Here is a 12458-nt window from a genome sequence, read left to right as displayed (position 1 = left end):
GGTTCTGCCATCTTGTGGGCTACATCGGAACAATAAACATCACATTTACGCATCGCGCCAAAAATCTGACGGTTCCAGTGCTACCTTCTACAGTTCATGCACGCTCCCTATTATACGGTGAGGTAAGCGTGCAATCTTATATACTAAGTAAATGTATACTTGCCCCAAACCAAACAAAATCCAAACCCAAGCTTAGGGTGAGTCTGGGAGAATTTCCCAAGTCAGAGACTTGAACTCGGGCTTGAGCTTTGAAAAAGTGCTTGATTTATTTATAATGTCAGTAGGGAGACACTAGAGCGTTCGGGCATTGTCGGCTCCGTTCGGCTCAGCATTTCTCCGAGCAATTATTAAAGTTGGCACAACTTGTGTATACCACAAATAAGATAATGACTTGAATTTTGACAACCCTAAATAGCCGAAAGGGATAATGCCATATAAAAGAGACAGCATGATTTGTCCCTGAATCGCTGTCAAACTTCGGTTTTGTAGGAAGTGTCATTTCTGTACAGTAGTACTATTATTTATTCTGTGGTATAGGCACATATTGTCTTTCATTTGCGATGGCGGTCCACTTGGAACTGCACAAATAGAACCATAATGTTGATCTATTGTTTAACAATTGCTTTACGAGCTCCGGCCTTCAAAGCCCGCGTGTGGTCAAATAATAACACAAAAAAATAAATACTGGACAGATACATGTAAGACACGACGCTGCAAATATAATTGTTTACGTCTCAAGTGGAATCCCGCCATCGCAAATGAAATGGGGTATGTCCATATACGTCCGTCCGTGTACGTAAAATAACGGAGGTAAGTCTCCCGGACCCTCCCGACATCTAGTTGTATTAGAAACATTTTTAGCCTCCTAGAACCCCGCAAAAAAGGGATACTGCAAAATAAATATTATAGGACATTATTACACAAATTGACTAAGTCCCACAGTAAGCTCAATAAGGCTTGTGTTGAGGGTACTTAGACAACGATATATATAATATATAAATATTTATAAATACTTAAATACATAGAAAACACCCGTGACTAAGGAACAAATATCCATGCTCATCACACGAATAAATGCCCTTACCAGGATTTGAACCCGGGACCATCAGCTTCGTAGGCAGGGTCACTACCCACTAGGCCAAACCGGTCGTCGAATATACGGATACACTCTGCTTATCTTCTTGTTTTTCTATGCCCTCTTGAGTTCCAGAGTTGTTTTGTTCTTGAATGGACGTTAGTTTAGTACATTACGATACAAGTGCGAAAAATAGGAAATTCGAAACGAGTGGCGATAAATTAAAACACGACCGAAGGGAGTGTTTTAAATCGACACGAGTTGCGAATTACCTATTCGCACATGTATCGTACAACGTTTTACAGTACATATGGCCCTTTAAATGTTTGACACAGTAACGTAATATGCTACTTCTCGCACTAGTGCTATAAAGTAGCCCCATATGTACTGTAAAAATATTAATATCACTGGTATAAAATTAATTAAAATACTGGTAAGGCATTGCAATGTGGTGCTACTCTTAGATTAATTTATATTGTCATAATTCAATATAATTTTATTTCTTACATCTGACAATACTAATTGTCTAGTAACTTGATTTACAATCTTTGTTTCGCCAATGGTGCTACCACACTAAGTCAAACGATGTTATATAACGGCCAGTGAGGGAGCACCATTAACAATAGCAATGGTAAACTAAAAAAAATAATAATCTCACTATCAGACAGAGGTTGTGACTAGGTGAATGAAAAACTGACTTAATTCTAAATAAATAGCTTAAGTACCAATTACATCCACAGTTTATCAGGCCCGATAAATAATATTTTTCCGTTTCACCAAATATCAGCACATCGTTTACAATATTTGAAATGTAAAAAAATGGTTCATATGCAAAAATATCAAACATTGAACATTTTTGGCAATTAGGGACAAAACTATGTGCTGATATTCCACGTAACGAAAACGATTATCAGGCCCGAAATCGGGACTGATTTCGGGCCCGATATTGGGAAGTGAGGATGTAATTGGCGCTTTACACAACACAATTCTTATATTTCTATTAATTTTTTTTTTGGAATGCGATGCAATTATAACAAGTCAAAAAATAAATAAGTAAAGCTAACTAAATAAAACTTTTACTATTTTTGATTTCCTATCACAACTTCGAAACATTATTTGTATAATGTTTCATTTAACCGAAAGCGTTTTTTTAACCATCGGTTTTTAGAAGGGTTACCAACCTAGCCTCGCCTAAACTGGCTTTAACTTTTTTTTATTAACGGTTTTTTAAATACATGACTGGCCAAATGAAAATTTGGCAAATAAATGGGCCAAACGGCTTTCGGAGTTGCGATAAGCTGTATTCGGGTAATCTTGTATATCGAATAATTCCGAAAATCGCCCAAAATTCCATCACAAATAAGAGAACTTTTTCGGAACTATCTGACGGTTTTCGACATTCGGAATTTCACTAATACACTGCATTATAAAGATCGTGTCATTCACGAAGACGCGTGTCTTGACTCTTAATGTCATGTTATCAAAGGTTAGATTTGACAAATCTGCGCGTCATCGTGGATGACACGAACTATAACTATACTTTTCTTAATGCGTTACCATTTTGAAATAAGTGGGATGTTCGGTCAAATTAAATATAGGACAAATATTTCTCGAAGTTTCGATACCCTTCATAATGCGGTACACAGATACGGCTCCATTCAAAGAATGAGATACGATAACAATAAGTTCTGCGGTGGCATCATGGTTCCATTTTTATCACTTGTCACTATGCCCGTCACTTTCGCGCTTACATACTTGTTAGAACGTGACAGGCATGGTGACAAATGATAAAGAGCCGACCATCTTAGCCCTACTGGTTTAGATAAGTTTTCATTTAGATATCATTTGTATTTCGTATAATTGACAGAAGCAACCCGATTCGGGCAACCAATGTCACTTTGACGTTAGAAATATCGTAGATAGATCTTATCGAGATCACAGCGGAATCGAAATAAACTTCAATTTTGACATGTCGTTTAGTTATCGTTCTTTTAAATATCTTTCCAAGATCTTTAACGTGTCTTAATCATTCTTCGAATCAGGCTGATAGGTCTGTTACGTATGGACTTCTGTTACGTTGCTATGTGGTCTGTCTGTCTCACTCTCACTAGATATGGTTGCGGCGTGGACATTGATGTGTGATTTATCTGTAATACTGGTGGTTGTGCACTGATCGGTGTCAGGTTCGATTCCGGAACACTCGAAATTTTTACAGAGGAATAAGATCTGAAAATAAAATTTATTTAAATTTTCGAAGGTAAAATGCGGCACAGTTTAATGAGCGAGAAAGAGAACGCCCTATGCAAAAAAAGGGACAACGTGTGTAACCATAGAGGTACAATACTATAGAGATGAGATGGGGGAGAGAGATGACCGAACGAGATGCTCTTACTGAACTTTCAATAGGAGTAGCAGAGAAAGCGCTATTGTTTGTCCTTGTCTCACTTGTCCTTTCTGCCTACTTAGTGACGTTTCTGGTGGGTAACACATAACCCGACCAAATTACGTTTTATTTGGTATGTTGTCAGGAATGTTAAAATGTGTTTTAATTTTGCCGCATTGCGTATGTTCTGTCCCTCACGGGCGCACGCGGTATATGTTAACGGCACCAATCATGGGACATTTAAGAGGAAAATTGGAGTATTTTTGATATTTCACCGACATCTGTAAAATTTCTACTTCTGAAATTGTGAAATTTCTGTACATTTAACCACTGCCGTCAACTGTTTCAACATTGCCTGGCTTGGAAAACAGTGGTAGGTACTCTACCACATTATATAGTCCTCCTCATCGTTTTCGATGACGGCGACCCTAAATAAACACATTATGGAAGTTGTCTAGCATGAGCCCTAATGTGGCTGGCCAGGCCGAACTTGCTCTTAAATACTCTATTGCACGCGTGACAATAAGTGAAGTGACGTGAAGTGTCAATGTCCTATAATATTTATTATTTATTTAATTTACGTGTTTATGTTTCCGATTCAGGCCACAAGATGGCAGAACCTCGAACGCACACGGTCCCTATGTTATATTGAATGCTTAATAATCGCAAAGAGAATTTGAATAAAGGTGGATTGTCAAAGTAAACTTCGTAGCCACAGTAAATTTAATACCATCTTTCGACACAGGATTAAAAGTTTTAGTTTTTTTTTTAAATAATTATTATAGGACATTATTACACAAATTGACTAAGTCCCACAGTAAGCTCAATAAGGCTTGTGTTGAGGGTACTTAGACAACGATATATATAATGTATAAATATTTATAAATACTTAAATACACAGAAAACACACATGACTCAGGAACAATTATCCATGTTCATCACACGAATAAATGCCCTTACCAGGATTTGAACCCGGGACCATCGGCTTCATAGGCCCCTGCCCTTCACTACCCACTAGGCCAGACCGGTCGTCAAAAATGTGTCGTGTGTTAAATTTGTTAAATATCAAAAAGTGGCGCCATCTACTCGAGCATATGCCAAAGGTGTGGCGGCATCTTTGAAAGATGGCAGTAAATTTATTGTGACTACAAAGTTGACTTTGACAATCCACCTTTAATACAAATTCTCTTCTATATTATATTTCAAATTCTCTTTGATGAAGAGAAGGGGGTGGCCGTTAAGAGGAACACATACACAGCTATTTGATAAAAAATCTGTTTTTTCAAGCCAGGCAATATTCAACCGATTCAATTCAATTCAAATATACTTTATTCATGTAGGCCTAGCTACAAGCACTTATGAATAGTAAGATAGTATTACATATAATTATCTTAAGCTAATTATCAGAGCAATTTATTGATGTTGTATATATTATTCCATATATAATACTAATGAATATAATTCATAGATCAAATTTAATACTTAAAATTTCACAAAATATAGTCATTAATAAAAATATTTATAAAAAATACTAGTCTAGATTGTTTCTAGAATAAATTCTAAATGTCAAACGAATATAATAAAAACAACAAAGGAAATATGTACATGCATTGGAATATCCAATTCATCATCATTATTCAAATATTAATACGACATATTTGACGGTATGTGATTAGTAAGGTTTAGTTACTTACGGTGTACAACAGTATGGGCAACGCGAGTGTGGCACCCGCGAGCACGTCCCACCAGTGGTGGCGGTGGTCGGACAAGCGGGACACACTGCAATATAGCGCGCTCAGCAGCGTCAGACCCTGCAGGCTCCATATTGCCCTAGTATCCTCTGCGCGACGACGCATATAATACTGTAACAATAGTTATTTCAATTCAAATCAAATTTCTATAAAAAAGTACCTACTGTATGTAATTGCATGAATTCTATAATAATTTAAACGGTTATTAAATTATAGAAACAGGACTTAATCGCGTATTGAACGAAGAGCGTCTCGAATTATCGACTGCCAGTGTATTTCGGATCGGCTTGACTCCTTGGCGCTGCGTAGAGGTGTGGCCTCGCTCTGCATTTTCTACCGCATGTACAACGGGGAGTGGAGAGTTTCCAGGAACTTTCTGCCTCGCACAGCTAAACTGTGGAATGAACTGTCGCCTGCGGTATTTCCGGACCGATACGACCTTCAAACCTTCAAAAAAAGAGCGTACTCCCATCTTAAATGCCGGCAACGCACTTACAACCCCTCTGGTGTTGCAGGTGTCCATGGGCGGCGGTAATCGCCTACCATCAGGTGATCCGTCTGCCCGGTTGCCTCCTCTAACATAAAAAAAAATTGAGTTTTAAATTTACCTCCGACGTTTCAAGGACGGCGTTGTCCCCGTGGTCTCGGAGAAGACTGGCTAAAGTTAGCATCAACATCTTCTTGCCGCGCCATGGTAGTACTAAGTATATATGGTTCTTGATTTATTAGTAGGTACATTAACACTTACTGCGATAAATATTCCCGCGTGCAACGCCAGCGACGTGTGTCCAGATGGGAAGCTCTTATCGGACTGGTGTTGCCACACTGCCTTCGTACACGTGTAAGTCTGGACGTACTCTGATCTGTAACACATTTACCAACTTTGTAGCATCCTAGCAAACTTTTTTAGTAGAAAAACCGGCCAAGTGCGAGTCGGACTCTCCCACCGGGGGTTCCGTACTTTTTAGTATTTGTTGTCATAGCGGCAACAGAAATACATCATCTGTGAAAGACGGACAGACAGACGGATGGACAGCGGAGTCTTAGTAATAGGGTCCCGTTTTACCCTTTGGAGATCGACCCATCGCGCCCAATTTTTTCAAATTCTAACTTGCATGTAGGAAATGATAAAGTTACGATTCCTATACAAATACATGAGAAATTTCAGATTTTTTTAAAACTGGAAACTTCGCAATTTCGAAAACTTTCGCATCAGGGCTATAACCGCGAAAAATCGAAGTTCGTCAATTGCGAGCTATTTTCTCTGTCACTCTAATTACTCGAAGTTCGTCAATTGCGGGCAATTTTCTCTGTCACTCTAATTACGTCTTAGTGGGAGTAAAAGAGAAAGATCCCCGCAATTTACGAATTCTCCTGTATCCTGTACAAAACTTACCCTTGACAGCTCAAAGCCTCTTCCGGCTGACATGTGTCAAAGAAGTGCGGTCTCGGAGACCCGACCATCAGCTTGAGGGTCTGCACTACTGTCACATTGAGGAGAAGACCGAACAAATACTCCGTGTACCATGCCAGTACTTGAGATTTCATTTTTAACTTGGATTTCTCATTTCTGTGGTATTTTCTTTCGGCCAACAACATCTGAGAAGAAAGAAATTAGTCATATATTTTATAAGGGAGCAAAGTTGTTGTTTAACCTGTCATACCTACCGATATTGATAGCAAAGCAAGCGAATTATTCCAATATGCAACTTCGAGCGTAACAAGTGGTTCTAAAAGTGGAATTTTGAGCGCGGCGAGGGTTTCATGGGTTCTGAGAAACACGAAACCATACCAACGCGAGGGGAATGATAAAAATCTATTAATAACTATGAGGCTGGGTCATTTTTACTTTATTTTATTTAATTAGGGGCACAGTTAAAAAAGGTACCATTTTGTAATTAATTATTGCACTTTTTTTAAATTTCATAAAATGTATGGACATTGTGAAGAAAAAGTTTATTATTGAGTACTTTTTTTAATTTATTGGTTCTGAACCTTTACCATGCTGTTTAGAGCCAACAATGGTATACATTTTTAGCTAGTTTGAACAAAGAAACAATATATAGATATACTCCCCAGAGTCTGTGTACTCCACAGAGTCTGTGTTGTAATGTCTGTGGCACAGACCACACAAAATGTGACAATAATTAAATGAATACTTTGAAATGGACCCAGAAGCGGAAACGGAATTCGCAAATTAATTTGAAATACTGTTAATTGGCATTATTACGCTACTTTTCACAATATGTCCGAAAGATAGCTATCCTTCTTTTCTCCGTACATGAGTGACCCACCCTAATAGCTATGGTCAATATACAATAAATTGTAATCATGTTGAAATATTTGCCATAAAGTCAATAAATGGGGACTATGTATCGGAAACAGTCATCCACTAACCTCTTACCAATGGACTACAAGTACTACTGCACTTAAAACACTTTACTATCCAATTAAAATTGAAATGGACGGGACATATGATGCGCTCTAAAGAAGGAAAGTGGAGCTAAGAAATACCAAACTGGTACCATAGCGGATATAGTCACAAGGGCCCACAGTTCTGCAGGTGGGAAGATGAAATAACGCTAACAGCAGGACCGTTTTGGAGAAGAGCGGCTATGGACAGGAACCACTGGAGAGATTTAGAGGAGGCCTTGGCCAGGAGTCAAACTGAGTTATAAAATAAAATAGCCTTTATTTACAGAACAAAGAATAGTTTGCACATTATCTCCCATCTTTTGTATTCTTTGTCTGCTTGCCCTTGAGCAAAGGCGTCCTCCAACCTTCTCCACTCTCTTAGATCTATTGCCACTCTGCTCCAGGTACGGCCAGCTACCTGCGCGATGTCATCGTCCCATCTCATTAGAGGTCTCTTCGCCACTCTCTCTCCCTCTCTTGGATACCATTGGGTGACTTGCTTGCTCCATTTGTTCGCTTGCGTAAACTGAGTTGCAAGATATATCTAATGTTAAAAAATAACTGTACCCTATCTCAATAATAAAGGCTATTCTATTTTATTCAAATAGTATCAAACACAAGGCACTCACAACAACCAGAGGAAGGAATATGGTTGTGACAAGCAGCCATTTCCAGTTGACCGTGTCTCCGGTGAACGGGTGTGACAGCGCCGGGTCGTTGCACCAGAATCCCACCTGGCCTCCGGGGACTAATCGCAGTTCCACTATCAGAAATATCAGGAACACTGGAAATATTAAATAATAATATACAACAAATATATAATAAACAACAAATATATAATATACAATATTAATACTGTTATTCTGGGACATTCTTACACAAATTGAATAAGTCCCACGGTAAGCTCAAGAGGGCTTGTGTTGTGGGTACATAGAAAACATCCATGACTCAGGAATAAATATCTGTGCTCATCACACAAATGAATGCCCTTATAAACCCAGGACCAACGGCTTCATAGGCAGGGTGACTACGTACTAGGCCAGACCAGTTGGCACATATATAAAAATGTAATATATAGAAAACATCTCAGGAACAAAGTATTTATTTTATTTTATTTTATTTGATACACTAGCAGCTCTCAGATCTGATGCCTGTATATTGCAGCACTTGTGTTTATTTTGCACTTTTTAAAGTTCTAAAATGGTTATCTAGTCCATTTTTGAAAGAGATATTTGTGATGAACACACAAATTTATACCCTTACCAGGGTTTGAGGTGGAGACCAATAAGGAATAGGAGGGGCAAACCAAGTCAGCGATGGTGCAATGTCAGTTGCCAAAGATTTAAACACCTGTGGGTTGCCGGAAAAAGTTGTCCAGGATCGAGCAAAGTGGAAGGAGAAAAGTAGGAAAGCGGACCCCGTTACAGTATGGGACCACAGATCATCAAAAGCTAAGAAAGGTTGATGATGACCAATAGGAATAGGAATTCTTACTAGGCTGGGTCACTAATGACTAGGAGGAAAAGGAGGGAGGGTGTCAATAATCCATACTAATATTATAAACATGAAAGTGTGTCTGTCTGTCTGGCTGTCTGTTACCTCTTCTGCTCAAGCGATTTGGACAAAATGGAGGTAGATATAGATGGTATGGAGGTAGTTTGGGCTCCTAGAAAGAACATAGGGTAGTTTTTATCAATCATTGTCATCATCATTCCACGCAGACGAAGTCACAAGCAAAAGATATTTATTTTACATTTATGGAAACTTTCTCATTTTAACAGAAAAATAACCAAATTTCAAATTAAGTTTGCTTATTTCATGGATGTAGAAATTGACAGAGGCTTTTAACACATTCACTGCCAGACAAAAAATGGCGCACTACCCCAGAAACCGGTGGTCTATAGCTGCGTACAAAACAACCCACCCGCTTGAGCGGGTTGTCCGGTATCTGAACAAAGTTCACGAGCGCCTACCAGGTGGGTTCCCGGCAGTGAATGTGTTAAACCACTGAAAACACCATTTGTGGTTTTTTGGGGATCCACTACGATTGGGCATTCTTCACAAAAGTTTGACAAACTGTAGCTTATATGAATGTGGAATGTCGAGCACCCCGGGCTGACGATGCGCCACACAAGAGCGCAGAACACAAATACCCACCGACCCCAATATATCTGCATTGTATATCTTTCCCCTGAGTAGTTTGAAGATATATGTAACGAGTGCTTGCGCCCTTCTGACTTTCAGCTGATTGTATCCAGCGATACATCAGCAGATAAAACGGGTATACGCTGTATTGCCTCATATACATATACCTAATAAACTTATTCTGTATCCTCTCTAACATAAAGATATGCTTTGCTTCGTGTGGAGCCCATATTTCAGCATTGTATTCTAGCTGGCTCCTAATCAACGCATCATACAAAGATGTTATAGCCTTTATAATTGTGAATCCATTAGCCATCCTTAGTTACGATAAATCTTAACAGTTAAAAAAATAATGTAAACTGAATTAACTATAATAATATATTTTAATTTAAAATACAATAGCTATTTAAAAAGTTAAATTGGTTTACAAACCTCTATGCCAACGATTGGTTTTTGACCAGTATAACTTCGCTTTGTCCCACATTTTCAGCAGCTCGAATACAATCGTTACAGTACAGTTTCGTACTATTTTGACATGATCACGTCTACGACTGACACTGAACTAATAGTGTGATTCTCGTCTTAGCAAGATATGACTAATTGTAACGTCATTGTGAATCAGGAAGTTTATCAATTTACATAATAATGCCGTTGCAAAGTTACGCAAACATTATAGTTCTTTAAGTAACATAGTTACTTTTCTGGCAGGGTTTATAGCTGCAGCATAATTGAAGTGTAATGCACTGCAAGTAGCTTTTTACCGGTATCACAAAACATTCTAGTAGCATAAATTAAGCTTATGTTATTTCATTTTTTAATGTTTTCTTTTCGACAAAATTGTGGATAAAATCAATGCCGGACCTATGTCCTATCCTAATTATCCTATGTCCGACCGGGCGGATTCCGCGGATTCACGTCATGTCAATGTCAAAAATATCAAAGTGCGTTCAAAAACTATGCAATTAAGATGTAAATGAACGTTTTATGGGTATTTCTTTGTTGATAAGAATTATTAAGAATAAACTGAAAAGGTCCAACTAGCCGCGTAAACTGAAGATGCGGGTTTTTGTGTATGATATCTATTTCAGTTTAAAACTGAAAAGGTTATCGAACATTTATCGAAGAACTAATATTCCCGTTTGGTATATAATTTGGAGCCATGAAATATAGACAGGCTCTTTCCACATCTGAAGAATTTGATGGATCTGAGGACATGCTAGTGGTAACACTGTATTTTCGAGTTATGGTATTTTTTTAATGGCGCCCAGTGTTGCCAGGCGTACGATAATTATCGTGCACGTCCGATAATTTGGGCTCGGTACGATGTACGAAAAATTACTTTGTGATGTAAGTTTAAATGATGTTCGCACATGTCTTTTGAACATCACTATTTCTGCCCACAAGGTTCAAGACTGTTTGCTTGTAAAGCTTTATAATGATGTGGATTTCACCGACTTTAATTTAGGATCAGATAATGGTAGTGTAGCTGTACATAGAGCTCATCTCGCAGCCCATAGCGATGTGTTCAAGGCAATGCTCAGCCGAGAATGGAAGGAGACGACTGAAGGAAAGGTTCAGATCAAAGGAGTTACACTGCAAACTCTCCAGCACTTGAAACAGTATATGTATTTGGGCACTCTGCCCGAGGAAGGGCTTCTACCATTATTATTGATCGCTTCATACTATTTAATTGAAGATTTAAAGGCAGAATGCATATCAACGCTTGCTCAGACTGCTAAACCTGGAGACTGGTTTGGTCTGTTTGAATTTGCAACAGAGAATAATATACCAGAATTATTATGTGCTATCACACTAGTTAACCCAGAGATTTCCCTTGAAGGTAACATACAAATGGTCAAAAAGCAGGTTTCTGAACTAAAACTTAATAATTAAAAAAATAGTCTACAGTATAATAAAATTTATACTCATTCATTTTATTATTAATAGTATAAGTCAGTGGTGGGCAAAGTATGGCCCGTAAAAGGATTTTATCTGGCCTGTTGGTGTTCCTATGAAATAATTAGAACATATTTCCGAACAGAACAGCACAGAACAGTTTGTCGAAAAATTAGATTACTTAAGGTACTTAAAATATTGTATTTTTTTGTTAAATAAAAAAAAAATGTGGCATGATCTATGAAAAGGGACCTTATTGTCGATGGCGCTTACGCCGGATTGCGTCGCGCAGTGTTGTATTTGTTTCGGAGCATTGTTTATGACGGCGGAAGCGCCATCGACAATAAGGTCCCTTTTCATAGATAACGTCACATATGTATAAGGCATTGCAATCGCCAATCACAAATCAAATACATTTTTACTGCAATTTTGACCATGCTCTTAAATTTCTTAAACTTTCTGGCCCCCATGTAGAAAGTTTGCCCACCACTGATATAAATAATTAGCCGGGTCCACACAGAGCGAGCATACACGCGAGGCAATTTCCTCACGCACAAACCGGCCAGTGTAAACTTGCCTCGGGCGAGGCGGCACGTGCGTTTTCCTCGCCCTAGGGCGCCGCCTCGGCCGAGGCACATCTACACTGGCCGGTTTATGCGTGAGGAAATTGCCTCGCGCGTATGCTCGCTCTCTGTGGATCCGGCTATTCACTGTTTGATTACCTTAACAACATTAAAATATTTTGTCATAAAACATTGTCTTGCTTTATTTTATCCTCATTTTAAGAGGGAAG

At 38.6% G+C, this 12458-nt stretch overlaps 1 protein-coding gene and 1 long non-coding RNA gene across 2 annotated transcripts in view; both read right to left on the bottom strand.

Moving 5' to 3' along the window:
- Positions 1–1234, bottom strand: part of LOC133527967 (uncharacterized) — an 86479-nt gene extending 85245 nt beyond the window's left edge. Inside the window, exon 1 of the long non-coding RNA XR_009800928.1 lies at positions 85–1234. This is a non-coding gene — a long non-coding RNA (uncharacterized LOC133527967). The remainder of the gene's footprint in view (positions 1–84) is intronic.
- An 818-nt stretch (positions 1235–2052) lies between these two features.
- Positions 2053–10681, bottom strand: LOC133527963 (phospholipid phosphatase 3-like). The gene is made up of 6 exons (XM_061865183.1): positions 10202–10681; positions 8254–8408; positions 6606–6808; positions 5958–6072; positions 5153–5320; positions 2053–3301 (listed from the first exon to the last, which is right to left on the bottom strand). The coding sequence occupies exons 1-6, from the start codon at positions 10251–10253 to the stop codon at positions 3131–3133; spliced, it is 864 nt and encodes a 287-aa protein (XP_061721167.1). The 5' UTR covers positions 10254–10681; the 3' UTR covers positions 2053–3130.
- Between the last annotated feature and the right edge of the window lie 1777 nt (positions 10682–12458).

This window comes from Cydia pomonella, chromosome 18 (genome assembly GCF_033807575.1).
Source record: "Cydia pomonella isolate Wapato2018A chromosome 18, ilCydPomo1, whole genome shotgun sequence".
Taxonomy (NCBI): domain Eukaryota; kingdom Metazoa; phylum Arthropoda; class Insecta; order Lepidoptera; family Tortricidae; genus Cydia; species Cydia pomonella.
The sequence above is the reverse complement of the archived record's forward strand: the minus strand, read 5'-3'. Positions and strand labels throughout refer to the sequence as shown.